Source organism: Erinaceus europaeus, chromosome 3 (assembly GCF_950295315.1).
Source record: "Erinaceus europaeus chromosome 3, mEriEur2.1, whole genome shotgun sequence".
NCBI lineage: Eukaryota > Metazoa > Chordata > Mammalia > Eulipotyphla > Erinaceidae > Erinaceus > Erinaceus europaeus.
In genome coordinates, this window is record NC_080164.1 from 146219506 (window position 1) to 146238670 (window position 19165).

The 19165-nt window shown below is 39.0% G+C and overlaps 1 protein-coding gene and 1 long non-coding RNA gene across 3 annotated transcripts in view; one reads left to right on the forward strand and one right to left on the reverse strand.

The window, feature by feature from the left end:
• The window catches only part of SGCB (sarcoglycan beta), a 26239-nt gene extending 14900 nt beyond the window's left edge, over positions 1 to 11339 (forward strand). For both annotated transcript variants that reach the window (XM_007539700.3, XM_060188072.1), the window contains 2 exons: positions 125 to 256; positions 10746 to 11339. In XM_007539700.3, coding sequence (XP_007539762.1) covers positions 125 to 256; positions 10746 to 10949 — 336 coding nt within the window. In that variant the 3' untranslated portion in view covers positions 10950 to 11339. The remainder of the gene's footprint in view (positions 1 to 124; positions 257 to 10745) is intronic.
• On the reverse strand, positions 4550 to 7460 carry LOC132537715 (uncharacterized). Its single transcript, XR_009549172.1, has 3 exons — positions 7408 to 7460; positions 5570 to 5696; positions 4550 to 4832 (listed from the first exon to the last, which is right to left on the reverse strand). It is a non-coding gene; the product is annotated as an uncharacterized LOC132537715 (long non-coding RNA).
• Positions 11340 to 19165: the final 7826 nt, after the last annotated feature.

Consider the following 19165-nt stretch of genomic DNA (forward strand, 5'->3'; position numbering starts at 1 on the left):
GTCATTTCTCTATAAGACAACAGATGAAAGCATTTCCTTTTGTACTTACTGGTTAAAACTCCTATTTCTGATGATTATTCTCACTTTAGTTTAGAAACTCTTTTTGCCACTTGTCTTTTTTCAGATTACCAGCAATGCTACCAGTGATTTAAATATAAAAGTTGATGGACGTGCTATTGTGCGTGGAAATGAAGGAGTATTCATTATGGGCAAAACCATTGAATTTCACATGGGTGGCAATATGGAGTTAAAGGCAGTAAGTATTTTTAAGAGTTTAAAAGGACTGTTAGATTCTCAGGTGCATAAATCCATATGTGAAATAGTATCAATTATTTTAACAATAATTAGTTACATACTTTTGATATGGAAAGATGTTTCAGTTTACATATGAAGTGATAGTAAATTATGAAGCAACTTTTCAGGACATAAATGTGCTTTTTTTCCCTTTAAAACTCTCATAGCATTTATTACAAATAACTTTGAATCATGTATAGATCTCTTTTTTTAAATTCCTCTATTGGGGCATTAATGGCTTAAAGTCACAGTAAAATACAATAGTTTGTACATGCATAACATTTCCACTCAACAATACAAGGGGGCGAGGTAGTGGCACACCTGGCTGAGTGCACATGTTACAATACAATCCCCACTAGGTCCTCCTCTGCCATCATGTTCCAGGACCTGACCCTCCCCCCGATACCCCAGAGTCTTTTACTTTGGTGCAATACACCAACTTCAGTCCAAGATCTGCTTAGTGTTTTCCCTTCTGATCTTGTTTGTCAACTTCTGCCTATGAGTGAGATCATCCCATATTCATCCTTTTGTTTCTGATTTGTCTCACTTAACATGATATCTTTGAGCTCCATCCAATATGGGGTAAAGAAGGTAAATTCACCATGAACCTTAACTTTGGAGTCTCAGGAATAAGAGTCTCTTTGCATAACCATTATGCCATCCACCCCTGTTCACCTTTCTCAGTTTTCCACATAACAATTCAATACCCCTCTAGGTGCTCCTTTGCCATCATGTTCCAGGACCTGAACCCTCACCACCAATCCCAGAGTCTCTTACTTTAGTGCAATAAACCAGACCCAGTCCAAGTTCTGCTATGTGTTTATTGTTCAGTTTTTTTTTTTTTTTTTGTAACTGGATTCATTTCATTGAAGATGCCTTTAAAATTCAGATGAAAAAGAGTTCTGCCAATATTTTCCTCTAAGTATTTGATAGTTTCTGGTCTTACATCCAAGGGGTACTGAAATCTATGTTGCTATTAATATATTACTGTACTATGTACTATGTTGCTGTTAATATATTACTGTAGCTCTTTTTTTTTTTTTTTTGGCCTCCAGGGTTATTGCTGGTGGCTCAGTGCCTGCACTAAAAATCCACTGCTCCTGGAGACTGCTTTTTCCCATTTTGTTTCCCTTGTTGTTGTTATTGCTACTCTTGCCATTGATATTGTTATATAGGACAGAGAGAGAGAAATCCAGAGAGCAGGGGAAGACAGTGAAGGGGAGAGAAAGATAGACACTGCAGACCTGTTTCACCGCTTGTGAAGTGACCCCCCACCCCCGCAGGTGGCAAGCCAGGGTCTCGAACTAGGATCCTTACGCCCGTCTTTGCGCTTAGTGTCATGTGTGCTTAACCCACTGAACTACCGCCTGACCCCTTGCTGTAGCTCTTTAAGTAGACATTTGATGTCTTTAGATGGCTTCTCATTGGGTGCATAGATGTTAATAATTGTTAAGTCCTCTTTATTGACTGAGCCTCTGAGCATTAAGTAATATCCATCCCTATCTTTTTAAATTTTATTTGTTTTAAGGTCTATCATGTCAGATTGAGAACAGCTGTTCCTGCCCTTTTTTGCGGTCCATTGGCTTATATGGTGGTTTTTCATCTTTTCACTTTTTTCAGGGTGTCTCTCTCCTTCTCCGGCAGGGTGTCCTCCAGGGGAAAGGTAACAGGCTGGTTCTTTCTCGCTCATGACAGGGGTGACACGAAGTAAAAGACACCAGGGGACTCTTAGCGTGAATCTAGAATCTGAGTCCTTGAGTCCCAGAATCCTAGAGTCCGTTTATTAGCAAAGTGGACATGAGTTAAATAGAAAAGCAATGAAGTTAATTATTGTTGAAATATGACAGAAATTACAGGTTTCTTAACAGTCAGCATGCCCCTAAGGTAGGGGGTTGGTATGACAGGAATTGATGAGATACAAGACAGTTATTCTCCATAACACAAGCAACTTAATTATCCAAAGGTATTTGAGAGAAGCATAGGGGTTAAACCAGTAGGGTGAGACAGAGAGAAGATGGATATCAAAGAGCCATATAGTTTGGAATTTCTCTTGTCTGGGGTCTGAGGTGTGTGATGAAGTGTGTGATAAGGTGTGTTCTTCTGTGATCAGAAGGTGACTTTGAATGAGTGAATCTGTGGCCATGTGGCCTGCAGTTAATGGAGGGAAGTACTGGGGTATCTGTGGGCCTGAGAGTCAAGAAGGAAAGAACCAAGTCTGAGTTTCCCTCCTTATGCTCACCTCGGTTGAGAGAGCCTTACCAAGAGGTTATCTTCTCAGACCTCCATCCAAAGATGGAGGTGGTTCTCCCTAAGCTCTATCAGGCTTACACATGTTCCCAACACACTTTGAGTCTGTTTTTCTTGTTGTATTAGGCAGGATTCCTGCAGACAACATATGGTTGGGTTGGGTTTTCTGATGCATCTTCCTACTCTGTGCCTTTTAATAGGTGAATTCAGGCCATTGACATTTATCAATATTATAGAATGAAGATATTTTAATGCCATTATTGTAGTTTTTAAGAGTGTTCTGATATGTGGTATTTTTATGATGCTATGATTGTTTATAAGAGACCTTTCAGAACTTCTTGCAGAGCAGGCTTGGTGATAGTTGATTCCTTCAACTGTTGCTTGTCTGAAGAGGTTTTTATGCCTCCATCTAGTCTCAATGACAGTCTAGCAGGATATAGTATTCTTGGCTGAAAGCCTTTCTCACTGAGCACTCGATAGATATCTTGCCATTCTCTTCTGGCCTGTAGTGTTGGTATGGAGAAATCTGCTGCTAATTTTATGGGTTTTCCTCTGTAGGTGACTCTTTGTTTTTGTCTTGCGGCATTCAAGATCCTTTCTTTGGGAGTCGGGCGGCAGCACAGTGGGTTAAGCACAGGTGGTGCAAAGCACAAGGACTGGCTTAAGGATCCTGGTTCGAGCCCCTGGTTCCCCACCTGCAGGGAAGTCACTTCACAAGCAGTGAAGCAGATCTGCAGGTGTCTGTCTTTTTCTCCTCCTCTCTGTCTTCCCCTCCTCTCTCCATTTCTCTCTATTCAATCCAACAACAATGAATGACATCAATAACTACAACAATAAAACAACAAGGGCAACAAAAGGGAATATTTAAATAAATAAATATATAAATATTTTTTTAAAAGATCCTTTCTTTATCCTTATTCCTTTTCATTCTAAATATGATGTGTCTTGGTGTCTTTAAGTCTGGGTTAATTCTGTTTGGGTCCCTCTGAGTTTCTTAAACCTTTATGTCTTTTATGTTGTCTAGAGTAGGGATTCCTGTAGAATGCTTTCTTCTCCCCCCTCTCTTTCTTCCTCTGGCAAGCCAATAATGTGCATATTACTTCTTTTGAAGTTATACCATATGTCTCTGTTGTTGTTTTTAGTATCTTTTAATCTCTTTTTGAGATCTCCTACTTCTTTATTAGTTTTCTCTAATTCATCCTCAATCTTGCTAATTCTGTTTTCTGCCTCACTTATTCTATTCTCTCTCCTCTCTGTTGTTTTCTGTAGCTCAGCTATTTTGTTACCCTTTTCTGATACTGTATTAGCTTGTTCAGCTAGTTGTGCTCTTAGCTCAGCTACTTCAGCTTCCAGTTCTCTAATTACCTCCAGAGAGTTAGTGTTTTCTTTTGGAGACTCATTTGCTGTTTACCCATTTCTGATCTTACTTTCAAACTCTTTCCTCACTCCTGTGACTAATAACTCAATTAGTGTTTGGATCTTGTCCTCAAAACACTCTGTGGGGGGTTATCTGGGCTTTTGTCTTGATTAATTTCTGCAGTGTTTTTTCTTGGATTAGCCATTGTATATGATGTGTTATGAGGTCCCCTCTTGACATTATTCAATCCACTAATCACACTTGACTGGATTGATTTGTGCCTGACCAGGGAGAGGAGAGAGACACAACTGCTGCTACTCTGTGCTGGTTATTGATGGCCAGCAGGTGGAACTATTGTGTTCTCTAGGTTTCTCTTGTTTATATGATTCCAGGCAGGTAGAATGGGGTATGGGGGGGGGTTGTTTTGGGGTTGTCTTGTGGTCACAAATGCACTGTTTTATGTTGTGCCCTTGCCTTAAATTCAAAAGTAAAGACCCCTTGAGTCAAAGATTGAGAGGTTTTAAGGCCCTTTATCTTTTCTGCTGGCAGTAGGAACAACCTTCTTTTTTTTTTAAATAATATTTTTTATTTATAAAAAGGAAACATTGACAAAACCATAGGATAATAGGGGTACAGCTCCACATATTTCCCACCACCAGAACTCCATATCCCCTCCCCTCCCTTGATAGCTTTCCTATTCTTTAGCCCTGTGGGAGTATGGACCCAGGATCATTATAGGGTGCAGAAGGTGTAAGGTCTGGCTTCTGTAATTGCTTCCCTGCTGAACATGGGCATTGACAGGTCGATCCATACTCCCAGCCTGCCTCTGTCTTTCCCTAGTGGGGCAGGGGCTCTGGGGAATCAAGCTCCAGGACACATTTGTAGAGTTGTCTGTCCAGGGAAGTCTGATTGGCATCCTGCTAGCATCTGGAACCTGGTGGTTGAAAAGAGAGTTAACATATAAAGCAGAACAAGTTGTTGACTAATCATGAACTTAAAGTCTGGAATAGTGCAGATGAAGAGTTGGGGGGGTCTCCGTTTTGTAGCTAGCTAGTAGGCATATTTTAGTTATATTCCAAAGGGCCTATGGCTATACTAGTTTCTTTGTTGTTATTGTTTTTTCCCCTGAGTCTGAAATCTGATATGCAGGTGAATCCAAGTTACTGTTTGGGGAGATGATGTCATGGCTGGAAAAAGGACCAGAAAGCTGGATCAGGGAAGAGAGTAGCTCCCAAATATGGGAAAGGTGTATAAATATTGTTGACTCTAAACCCCCTCGATTTGATCTGATTTGGAGTCCATAGTAGGAGCCTATGTGACCTCTGCATCCCTGTAGATCTGAGCTCACATTCTGTGGTCATGAGTAGGAATGTTCCAAGCTGCCCCAATTTCAGGACCCATCTTCCTTGGGTGGAGTATAGAGAATGTTGTTCAGCCTCCCTTAGGAGGATGGAACATTCTCTGCCATTGTTGATCCAAGTTGAGGGCAAGGGCCTGTGGGAGCCCACAAAGAGGTCTATTGTGAGGAACAACCTTCATTCCTTGCTGTGGTTAACGTGAAATCACCAAAATGGCATAGCTCATCTCCGTGCTGCCCGGAGCTCTGATTTGACTGCTGTTCTTCAACTCACGTGCCCCTTTTGCCACAGCTGCACTCAATCGAGCACCCACCTGAGGCTGCAGATCTTTCATCTGTAGATTATGACTTGAGTTGGGTTTCTTGTCGAAATTATTTGTTGTTTTGGGAGGAGAGACAATTCGATCCCATTTATTCCATGGTCTCACCTCCTGGAGACCCCTGTATAGAAGATATCTCTTAAGCTGTATTTTTAAGTCACATTAGATATTTTAACCTCTCCATCCTACTTGGGCAGCAGTCATTGAGAACCCAGGGAACATATTCATTTTTATTGTTAGTTTTACTCTGGTCATTTAACTTGTTTTTTGTTTGTTTTTACTGAGATACAACTGGCATATACTACTATATACAGTTGTACAACATAGTAATTGGTTAACTATAAACATTGCAAAATGGTCATCATAATAACTCTAGCTAGTATCTTTTCTCATACCTAATTATATTTTTTTACCCTTGTAGTGAGAACTTTTTATTAAAGTTCTTTTTATGAGAGAGAGAGAACAGAGCACTTCTCACATGTTGGGGAACCAGCCATGTGCCTCAGGTATGGAAGGCCTACATTCTGCTCACTAAGTTAGCCCTCTGGCCACATGATGAGCACTTTCAAGACCTATTCTCAGCTTAACTGTGTGCTATACATTCCAGCCTCATGATTCATTCATTTTACAACTGGAAGTGGCACTGTGTATCAACGGCTGGTTACTGGTGGCCATTTTTTCTTTACTTTACTTTTTCTTTTTCCCCCTCATTTTATTCAATAGGACAGAGAGAAATTGAGAGAGGGCAGATAGAGGGAGAGAGGAAGATAGACACCTGCAGACCTGTTTGACCACTTGTGAAGCCTCCCTACTCTAGGGAGCGGAGGCTCCAGCCCAGGTCCCTGCACAGGTCTTAGTGCATAGTACTATGTGAACTTAACCAGGTGTGCTACTGCCTGGCCCCCCAAAAGTTTGACTTTTTGACCCCCTCAACTCATTTTACCCACCTCCTACCTCTGGCAGCCACCACTCTGTCTCAGTATCCAATATAAGTCTGTATATGTGATTGCATATAGGAGATCATGTGGAATCTGTCTTACTTCACTTAGCCTATTGTCCTTAGGGTACATACATGTTGCAGGCAGCAAAATTTCATTTTCATGACTTATTACTATTTTCTTTTCATGATCGCTTATATATAAGCACTCTCCACCATCCTCAGAATTCTCCCCTATTTTATCCTTGGTGCTTGCCTGTGGTACTCGCTTTGGTGTGAGGATCAGACATAAGAAGGAATGCATGTGACCACTGAGCTACTACTCCCTCAGCCTGATAGCACATTCTCTTTACTTATCCATCAGTGGACACCTGGGTTGTTTCTACCTCTTAAATTTTGCAAATAATGCTGCATTTTGACATAAGGATATATACATCTTCTCAAGCTGGCCTTTTTTTTTTTTTTTTTTTGTGAAAAAGTATGGTGTTGTGCTGGGATGTAGAATGAAGGCACCAGAACCTGCCAACACAGATTCCTCACACCCTGTAGCCCAGGTCCTTCTCCCTGGACATGTCCATGCAGACTGCTCCCCGGACATATCACAAGAAGAATTAGCAACTGAAGAATCATTTTCTCTTTTTTTTTTAATTATTATTATCTTTTTTTATTGATAGAGACAGCCAGAAGTTGAGAGGAAGGGGGAGATAGAGAGGGAGGCAGATAGACATCTGCAGCCCTGCTTCACCACTTGTGAAGCTTTCCCCCTGCAGGTGGGGACCAGGGCTCAAACCAGGGTCCTTGCACATTGCAACATGTGCTCTCATCCAGGTGAGCCACCACCCGGTCCCCAAGAATTCATTTGCCAAGAATTCATTTGCTAGCTCTAACAACTTACCACAAACTTGGTAGCTTAAGCAGTGAAATTATGCATATGTGAGGTCCCAGCCCTGAAAACAGAAACAAAAAAAGTGCTGTTGCTCTCTGTACTAGAAAACAAAGAAGCAAGCAAAGTAAAATATTTGTATATAATTAGCAAGTTAATTTAATATCTTATTTTTTCTGCCTGTTGTTGACAATATGACAAATAACAAAATACTTTGCAATATGCTTATTTAAATCAATTTTGCCACAGTTGGAAAAGTAGGAGTCAGTAGTGAAAATATAATTAATTAGCTCTACAATTAAGTTACTATCAGTAGTTAGTTTAAAGTGAATTTAAAGGGGGCCAGGTGGTGGCAGCACACCCAGTTAAGTGCACAGAGTACAAAGCACAAGGACTGCACAAGGATCTGGGTTCGAGCCCCTGGCTCCACACCTGCAGGGGGGATGCCTCACAAGCGGTGAATCGGGTCTGCAGGTCTCTATCCTTCTCTCTCTCTACCTCTCCTCCCCTCTCAATTTCTCTCTGTCCTATCCAATAAAATGGGGGAGGGGGGAAGGCCACCAGGAGCAGTGGATTCATAGTGCCAACACCTTCCTCTCTCCATTTCTGTCTGTCCTATCCAACAACAACATCAACAACAATAACTACAACAATAAAACAACAAGGGCAACAAAAGAGAATAAATAAGTAAATATTTTAAAATATATGTATATATTTATAACCACTCTTGCAAATTATGGAAAATAAATTTTAACTGATCACAGGATGTTGCTGTAGTGGCATGGAAATTTTGGTGGTTGTGGTCTAGGAGGTGGTGCAGAGGATAGAGTATTTGACTCTCAAACATGAGGTCCAGAGTTCAGTCCCTGGCAGCACATGGACCAGAGTGATGTCTGGCTCTTTCTCTCTCCCCTCCTTTCTCACTAATAAATAATAAAAAACAAAAACTTAAAAAAAAATCTTGAAAAAGAAATTTTGGTGGTGAAAGTGATTAGTAAATATGTGTGTATACACACACACACACACACACAGACACACACACACACACACACACACACACACACGCAGCTATATTCCTAAAATCTTACAATACTACAAAGCAATAGTGTCAATTTTTTTTAAAAAAATGGGAGGTGAAATGACCACAAGATGGCAGCATTGGAACAAAACTTGAAAATTCATTGCTTAAGAATTGTATTTATGGGGTAGGGGAGATAGCATAATGGTTATGCACAAAGACTTTCATGCCTGAGGCTCCAAAGTCCCAGGTTCAGTCCTCACCATAAGAGCTGAACAGTGTTCTGGTTTAAAAAAAAAAGAAGAAGAAGAAGAAGAAGAAGACAGAAAATTAATTTACTGCACATGTTATCACTATGTAGTCAATTAGCCATTCTGTTACTTCATAGCCAACTTTTTCTTAGCTATTTAAATATTCTTTATAAGCTTATTATTCTCTGGTTGGAAATTCTGCTTTAACCTCACCTCTGAACTAAGATAAACATTTTCAATTGCCTTCTTACAGTCTCCATATCAATATCTAGTAGACACCTCAAATTCAATATGTCTAAAATTTTCATGTCCTTCCTCCTTGCCCAAGCATGCTTTTTTTTTCTCAGTGCTCCTAACCTATCTTAAATGATATCCCTCAGTCCCTCAGCAAAACCTTCTGACTCCTCTTTCAAAAGATGTGTAGTCTGACAGCTTCTCACCACTGTGCTAAATCACCATCATTGTCAGCCTACACTGTTAGAACAGCCTCCTGCATGGACTTCCTGCTTACATTCTTTCTAAATCCTATAGACAGTTCTTATACAGTAGCCACAGTGATCCTTTTATAAAAGATAGCATCACCTTCATATTCAGAACCCTCCAACTAATTCAGAGTCCCAAATACATTCCATAGGGTTATGTGCCTGATCCTTAGTTCTTTCTTTTTTAAAAATATTTCATTTATTTATAATGAAAAAGACACAGAGAAAGAAAGAACCAGACATCACTCTGGTACATGTGCTGCCAGGGATTGAACTCAAGACCTCATGCTTGAGCGTCCACTGCTTTATCCACTGCACCACCTTCTGGACTACTGATCCTTAGTTATTTCTTTTATTAATTTCCTACCAGTTACTCCCCTTACTTTCTGCTTCAACCACACTGTCCTTCTAGCTGTTCCTAATGCACCAGGTCCATCTTCACATTGGGGCCTTTATCTGTGGTGTTTCTCTGCCCAGAGTATCCTCCTCCTCCCTGTCACCCCTTTTGTACACGCTGTGTAAAGTAGAACTCCCACCTGCTCAGCACTCTCTCTACTCACTCTTACTTATTTTTCTCAAATCATTTATCCCATTTGATAGACTTCTTCTTTTTTCTTTAACCTGTTCATGTATTTGTTGTATGCACCTTACCCCATTGAAAATTCACCTTTGTTGAACTTGAACTTTGCCTGTATGTTTACTACTCTATTCCCAGGATGCCAAATAATAAATAGCCCATAATAGACATTTAAGTAATTATCTATTGAATGAATGAATGAATGAATGAATGAATGAATACAAAAAGAAAAAGGGAAGGAAAAGGGAGGGCTTCCAAAAAAGAAAAGGTTTTAAGGGCCTATAGTATTTCTGGCTTAATGAAAAGGACCTCCAGGTAATTTGGTTTGAATGTATTTCAAATCTTTACCTTTAGTTTGTAAAAGACTGGTTAATTTAGGACTGTAGCACGCCTTTTCTTCCTACCATCTGAAACTAATCATTAACTTTGTTAAAAACACTTTTCTAAAAGCAGTGCCAGGAAATTAACCCAGGGCTCTTTAAACACATGTTATTGCTGAACTACCTCTCCAGCCCAGTATTATTTTAAGTCTGTTTTTTCAAAGAGGAGGGAAATGGGATGGTGGTAAGAGAGAGAAAAAGAAAGCAACAACAAAGCACCGCTCCACCGTTCATGGAGTTCTTTTTAGTGTTATCCTGTGGTGCTGAAGACACATCCAGGTGTGGTAAGGCATGCACTTTACCTACTGAACCACCTCCCAGGCTCTCTGTAAAAACTCTCTCTAAGACTTAGCAAATGAAATTATCTGGGAGCTCCTGGAGATCAGTTTTATTCTGCACTTAGACATTTAACTATTTGTAATTTAAATAATTTAGAAATTGTGTATTGACATACATAATGAATTATTACTGAAAGGTCACTGGTTCATTTTTGAGAATGTTTTTTGTTCTTTTGTTATTATTTTGGTCATGACTTTACGTTTTTCTTATTGCCCTGTTAATATTACAGTAAGTTCTATATACTAACTTTGTTCAGTCCCCATTTGTGGGGGTAAATACATCACATTATTACTCTCTTAACAGGAAAATAGCATCATCCTCAATGGAACTGTGATGGTTAGCACAACTCGCCTACCTACTTCCTCTAATGGAGACCCGTTTGGCAATGGTGACTGGGTACGCTACAAGCTCTGTATGTGTGCTGATGGGACTCTCTTCAAAGTACAAGTAAAAGGCCAGAACATGGGTTGCCAAGTCTCAGACAATCCCTGTGGAAGCACTCACTAGAAGAACCTGAGGGGTCATCAGTACGGCCTTTTCTTTCTTTCTTTCTTTTTTTTTTTTTAACCAGAGCACTGCTTAGCTCTGGCTTATGGTCAGGCTTGTTCCTGGGACTTCTGAGCCTCAGGCATGAAAATCTTTTGCATAACCGTTATGCTATCTCCCAGCCCTGCTTGACTTTTTTAAGAGTGCATGCAAGTCATGTTTCTACAGAGTTTTGTAATAACTCATAACTGTTTTACTTACAGAGTACTACTGTGTACCTATTATAGTCTTTATATTTAAAATGCGCTTGAAAGTCTAAATGCTAATACATTATATTAATTTGCAATGATCTTGAAGTTATGGTTCTTTAAGTTGTCAAAAGTGAATAAAATGAAAACTAATCTTTATAAAGGAGTGGTTTTTTTTTTTTTATTTTATTTATTTATTCATGAGAAAGATAGGAAGAGAGAGAGAACCAGACATCACTCTGGTACATGTGCTGCCAGGGACTGAACTCAAGACCTCATGCTTGAGAATCCAATGCTCCATCCATTGCACCACCTCCTGGACCACTAAAGGAGTGTTTTTAAAGTTCCATTATTCCTTGGCATAAAGGGAAAAGTCTGAAGCAAATATTCAGACTCAGTGGTAACTAGTAGTGATGGGCCCACTTAAGTTGTATAAAAGCTGTACCATCAGCAAATGTTACATGTAGTCTTTGGCTTCTAAGAAGAAAGATATTACTGCATTAATATTTTATGATATTTTCATATGCAAGTGAATCTGAGAACTTCCCATAATGTGAGGTAATAAACTATTCTTACTTTTTGCACAAGGAAAAGTACACTGTCATAGAATGTCTAGTGATAAATATTAAATGGTCACAGTGTGATAAAAATTTAAACATAATCTCAACTTTAATTTTTAAATGCTTTTAGCTGCTGTTTGTTGAACTATCTTGTACATCCTAGGCATTGTGTAGATACTGTATGTGTAGTATGTGTGCTTAACCAGGTGTGCCACCACCTAGGCCCAGATATTGTTTGTGTGTTATCTCTACTTCTCATCACACTCTGTGACTAGACATTTTTATCCATGAAGAAACTGATGATGAAAGAACTTGAGAGACTTGCCTAATGCCACATAAGAAGTAGCAGAGTTGAAATAGGAATTCAGATATAATTCAGACCTAGATGAACTTGCTTCCAAATACTGTATTTTTTTTTTTTTACTATCTATACTGAAGCTTGAATTATTTAAAAGTCTAGAAAGAGTAACAAAGACTTTTTCAAACTTATCTAAGCAGTTAAGAATCAAATAAGATAGGTATGTTTAAACTAATCAAAATAACTCAATCTTGGGGATCCAGGCCTTGGGTTCAAGGCCCTGGTCCCCACCTGTAGGGGAAAGCTTCATGTGTGGTGAAGTAGGGCTGTAGGTATCTCTGTTTCTTTTTTTAAAAATTTTATTATTTTTATTTAATTATTGGATAGAGATAGCAAGAAATTGAGAGGGAAGGGGGAGATACAGAGGGAGAGAGACAGAGATACCTGCAGCTCTGCTTCACCACTCATGGAGCTTTGGACTTGCAGGTGGGGACTGCGGGCTCGAACCTGGGTCCTTGTGCACTGTAACCTGCTCAACCAGGTGCACCATCACCCAACCCCTCTCTCTGTTTCTTCCCCTCCCGATTTCCTCCTCCCTTTTCAATTTCTCTGACTCTATCCAATAATAAATATATTTTTTAATTGTGCAGTCTTTAAAGAAAAATCTTGTATAAAAAAAGAAGAAATGACCAATCACTGTCAGGTATTTAACTATCTTGAGCCATTTCCAGAGTTGTGTGTTGCCACAGTTTCCCGGTAACACACTAGAATAACTAGTAACTAGTGAAAAGATTGCCAAAATATTTGTACCCTGAGACACAGGGACAACACAATGTAAAGTAGGAAGATCAGGAGCCTGAAAGAGTCTTACTAGTCAGGAATGGCCTGATGTTCTTTCCTTGGTGTGCCATCACTCTTTTTAATGGGGGCCACACCTTGAGAAGAGGCAGGAAGCACTAGCCTTGAGGGTACTAATGCAGGAAATAATACACTTTTTAAATAAGTATAAGAATTAATCTGGGGGTCGGGCGGTAGCACAGCAGGTTAAGCACACATGGTGCAAAGCGCAAGACTGGCATAATGATCCCAGTTCAATCCCTGGCTTCCCACCTGCAGACCTGCAGAGGGGTCACTTCACAGGCGGTGAAGCAGGTCTGCAGGTATCTATCTTTCTCTCCCCTTCTCGGTCTTCTCCTTCTCTCTCAATTTCTCTCTGTCCTATCCAACAATGACAACAATAATAATAACAACAATAGTGATGAACCACAAAAGGGAAAAAGTCTCCAGGAGCAGTGGATTTGTAGTGCAGGCACCGAGCCTCAAAACCCTAGAGACAAAAAATAACAATAATAATTAATCTGAGCTCCTAGTATCATTATCACATTGTAAAGATTACAGCTTCAGTTAATTTTTTAATGGGGCCTTGCATATGTACAATATCACTACCCTCAGTGCTATCTTTTAAGTCAAGGCTAGGAGAAAGAGTAGGAATGATGGGAGAGACACTGCAGCATCTTACCACCATCCATAGTGCTCTTGTGTGGTAAGAGGGCTCAGACCTAGAACCTAGAACATAACAAACTCTGACAGGGGAGCGCTATCTCCTAGCTCTTGATGGCTTTTTCTTAATGTATTCTATATTTGACATGAGGATCTCTGAAATTAAGATACACATCAAGAACAGAGACCTCAAAGTAATAAACTATGAAGTAGACAGTAGAAATAAATTATAGGCTCCATTTTGCACCCATGTATAATAATATTCAGATATTATTACATTGAATTGGCTAGATAAGAAAATCAATACAAAAACCAATTTGCATTCAGTATTGTCACAGTTCTTCTTATAGGAAGATCAAATGCCTTTAGAGGTTGTGAAAACTCATTAAAGTATATGAAAACGGATTGACCTACTACTGAGTGCTACTTTTGAAAAAATAAGGGTAAAATTTACAATCCCTTGATACTTACTAGTTATAGTGCTATTCAGAACCCATTTGACTATATATAGTATCATTTAATATCTGAACAGTACTCAAAAATTCATTGGAATTTTCATTCAGATGATTAGTATATTTTTAGATCTTATATTCATTACTTATCTGCTCCATTCAGATTTTGTTCTGAAAGTTGCTTTTTAAATAAATATTTTTACAAAACCCACAGAAAACTGCATTACAAAGTAATTTATTGAATGTAATTCATGAGATAGTGTGATTTTATTCCTCTTTGAGAAATAATTGTTTTTGATACATCCCCATTAAGTGGTTTTGTGACACAGAAGACTGATTTTGATGTTTTTATTGAAATCACTGAAACACTTTTCAGGGACCCCATGCTTTCTCACTAACATGCAGACCTAAAAATTCCACTGGAAAGCAGAACAAGAACCAGCCATCCAATTTACCTGTAATCTATGTTGCTTTACAGTAAAGTTTCAGCTACTCATTGTCACCACAGGTGGTGTTTTGCTACAAATTGAAATGTGAACTTTTTCTCTTCCTATTTATTGTTCTTTCCCTGCACAACTAAGACAAATAGCAGGTTGGGAGGCGGCAGATGACAAAGACAGGATCCAGGGAGAGAACTAAATACAGACTTGTTTAAATTACAGTACTTTTGAGAAGGAATATAATGACAAGGGGAACAGTGGTGTTTTAGAGACCAATGGGCAGGTACAAAATACAAAACAACGCACAGCGATGACCATCTCTAGTAGTCTGCAGTATTTAAGAATATATGTATTGAGAGGCCAGGTGGCGGTATACCTGGTTAAGCGCACACACTACAGTGCGCTGTACCTGTACTACCTGTGTTCAAGCCCCCAGTCCCTATTTGCAGGGGGAAAGCTTCATAAGTGGTGAAGTAGAACTTCAGCTGTCTCTCTGTGTCTCTCTCCTCTATCGCCTCAATTTCCCTCTGTTTCTGTTCAATAATAAATAAATTTAAAATGAAATTTTAAAAAATAATATACTTATTTGTATTCTTTTTTCACTTTGAAAAACAAATTTGTGCTAATTTTGACGATGAAAGGTCCGGCCTAGTTTTGAGTAAGAAGTTTTTGGTTTCTGATGGCGAGACGTTGTGGTGCTAAACACTAACCTTGTCCAAAAGACAGATCATTGGAATGCCAGTAATTTTAATGATCTTGGTTGTGAATGTTAAGAGAAATATGATAAATTATGCCATATAAAAAATAAAGCTATAAATCTGTCTCAGACTGCTAACTTGAGTTTCAGTTAATTCAGTTTGTAGTAACTATGAATGACTTCTGTTTACAATAAAGATTCTGTAAATTGTCTGCTTATCTGGTGTTAATCTTTTTTTTTTTTTCCTTTGGCTGTGCCAGGGTCATATACGAGTGCAATTCTTCCACTCCTGGGCCAATGTTTTTCATCCTGTTTATTTCAGAGGGAGACCACAGTACTGCTCCACCATTTGTGGAGTTTCCCCTGGTGCCACAATGTTCCACAGAATGCTCAAACCCACAGTGTACTCAAAGATGCACACTCTTCTCAGATTAGCCTTCTCCCAGTTCCTGCTGTTAATTTTTTAATGGTTAAATGTCCACAGGCTTCTTAATCATATAAGCATGATGGATTTTAAATAACAGCTTGAGAATAGGACATCAGGAATTGTATAATCTCTGGAGTTCTAGAGCTCAAAGTGTGAAGCCAGAAAGAGAAGGATGAATATGGGATGATCTCACTCGTAAGATCAGAAAAGAAAACGCAATGCAGAACTTGGACTGGGTTTGGTTTATCGCGCCAAAGTGAAGGACTCCTGGACCTGGGGTGGGGTGGGGAGGAGAGGAGGGCTTTCAGGCCCTGCTGCATGATGGTGGAGAAGGACCTAGGCTGGGGAGGGGGAGTGTTTTGCAGGAAACTGAGAAATTTTACACATGTACCAATAACTGTATTTACTGTAAACCATCAACCTACCCCACCCCCAATTTAAAAAAAAGAAAGAAAGAATGTAGCCCCGGCTTGGATAGTTGTAGCTTCTGTGCATCGCAGAAGACCTCTCTCCAGTGTTCCAGAGAAATATGCATGTACTCATCACCAAAGCAAAAGGAAATGAAAGGGTCAAGGTTTTCTGGAGGGCAGGTTTGTGGGTGGGTGGAGCCTCAAAGGCTCAGTCAAGTTTAAAATCCCCACCTGGCTTGATCCAGATAGAGAACTATTCAGAACTATTCAAGGATTTTAAGGTAAGCCTTAGAAACAGTGTTGCCATTGTGTTCTGTGTAGGGCTTATAAAAAAAAAAAAAAACAGCTTTTTCCCCAAATTATTTTAGGTTCTCTCTTTTATGAATGAATCTTTCCTTTCTACTTTTTTTTCTTTCCTCTGCTGCCTTCTCTCTCAGACACACACACACCCAGTATTTCTAATTACTTCCTCATACTTCAGTTTGAGTAAGTCCACTTAAAGATGTAGATTTTACTGCATTGTTTCTGATTTTCTCTGATTTCTCAGGGCTCCCTGGCCTCATACATGTATGTATGTATATGACTTTTCTTTACAAACTAATACCTTCCACTTTAAGACGTAAGATTATCGTTACTGGTTTGAATCCTATTAGTCAAAAATATAAATCTCTTCAACTTAGAACGAGGTCAACAAAAATCTTTAACTTATGCCTGGTTAAAAATAAGTCCTTTTTTAAAATTAATTAAGTAATTAATTTTTTACCTCCAGGGTTATTGCTGGGGCTCGGTGCCTGCACCTGGAGGCTTCCCCCACCCTTTTGTTGCCCTTGTTTTATAATTGTGGTTATTATAATTGTTGTTATTAATGTTGTTGTTGTTGGGTAGGACAGAGAGAAGTCAAGAGAGGGGGAGGGAGAGGAAGACAGACACCTGAAGACCTGCCTCACCACTTCTGAAGTGACCCCCTTGCAGTGGAGGGACTCCAACCGGGATCCTTATGCTGGTCCTTGTGCTTCGTGCCATGCGCACTTAACCCACTGCGCTACTGCCCAACCCACAAACAAGTCCTTTTTTTTCTTTATATTTATTTATTTTCCCTTTTGTTGCCCTTGTTTTTTTATTGTTGTTCTAGTTATTGATGTCGTCATTGTTAGGACAGAGAGAAATGGAGAGAGGAGGGAAAGATACAGAGGGGGAGAGAAAGATAGACACCTGCAGACCTGCTTCACTGCCTGTGAAGCGACGCCCCTGCAGGTGGGGAGCCAGGAGCTCTAACCGGGATCCTTACTCTGGTCCTTGCGCTTTGTGCCACCTGCGCTTAACCCGCTGTGCTATCGCCCAATTCCGAAATAAGTCCTTTATAACTACTTTTCAGTATTATGAAGTAATGTGCCTATAGATAATAACTTTTCTTTATTGCTGATATTGATATAGTAGTATGCTATATAATTGCATATATAATAATCTCAATTTTGGGTATAGAAACATATCTTTCTGACTGCACAACTGAATTTGATCTGACATCGCATATTAGGTACACTATAAAAATAAATCACTTTTCCATGCTCTAGGGCTTCTTTGCTATTCTGAATAGTCATGTGTACCTGAATTTAGATGCCCTTCAAATTATGGAAGAATTGACCTTGTATGAAATCAGTGATTACAAATTACATGTCGGGAACACCTTGGTCAGTGCCAGAGGAGTTCCATGAACAGTGGCACAGTACTGTGTCACCTCTTTCCCTCTCTCCTATGTCTCTCAAACACACACACACACACACACACACACACACACACACACACACAATCAAGCTGAAAAGTACAGGTCAGTGTTTATCATATATGTTCAAGATCCTGGGTTCATTCCTTAGCATTGTAATAAATAAATGTTACAAGGTGAATTTTACAAGGTGAATTTCACTCCATGCATTCATTCATTTAAACAGAAAATAATCCAGTATAATTGCAAACTATTAAAAATATGAAGCATGGGGTAGGATAAATATATATATATTAGATATTATAGATGATTCTGTGGATATATATATATATATATATATATATATAACAGATTACACTGTTAAGTGGAGTTTAAAACATCAGACACAAAGTGAAACAATAGCAATACAGGATAGTGCTGGTATTCTGTCAGACTGAACATACTACATATATTCATTCATTTACTCTAAATATTTACTGGGATTTTTCTAAAAAAGGGAGGGGGCTAAAAGTAAACAAAGGTCTTTAGGTCATAAAATTAGAGTAGATCTGGAAAGATGAAGAATTTGGACTGGGGAAGAAAATTTATTGAGCTTATAAGTAATAATGAATTAAAATTTAACTTTAGCATGAAAAGCACATACACATGCTATGAACAAAGCACACCTCCCAGTTGCTCCACATGTACTTATTAAATTATTTCATAAGCTAGCTAGTTAGGACAGAACCTTGAGTGCCACCCGGTAGGATTTGGACTATAGGCAGTAAGGGTCATGGAGGGCTTGGAATGAATGATGGAAATATTAATCATTAATGGATAATATTTCATTATATTAGGTGGAAATGACTCTTGGGAGGCAATGGTGGGAAAACAGACCCTTCTAATATTTTAGACTAGTTATTAGGAGGAGAATGCGGCCATCAGGTCAGAAAGGGATTATTTGTTTTAATCCTGCCTATTAAATAATATGGTTGGTTGTATGCATACTGGTTTTCAGTAAACTTAGTTAAATAAATCACAAAAATTATCTTGTTTTTGTTGAAATATTTTTTCTACACACTTAGTCACTGTAATTTATAAACACTAATTTTAAACCTTTCAGCTGCTTCTCAAAACTCTTTGATGAATAAGATATTCACAATTTCTACGTCTCATTTGAAGCAACTCATCCTTTTCAGAATCCATTTTATTTATGTTACACACATCTATATGATTTTGAAAAAACTTGAGACGTTACAAAGACAACACTTGTAGATCTTCTACTCATTAAAAATAAAGCTGAGAGTCTCTTTTACAAGTTGAACTTTCCACCCACAGTTCCACAGTTTAATGTAACTGGATGGCTTTGTCCATATAATAAACTACTTGGCCGATTACAGTGCTGTTGATAAAATGATAGACTTTGCTCAGTACTAGTGATCAGCAAGGAAGCAGGAAAGTCTTAATCTTGGTAGATTTGCTTGCTCTCTCTCTCTCTCCAGCTAA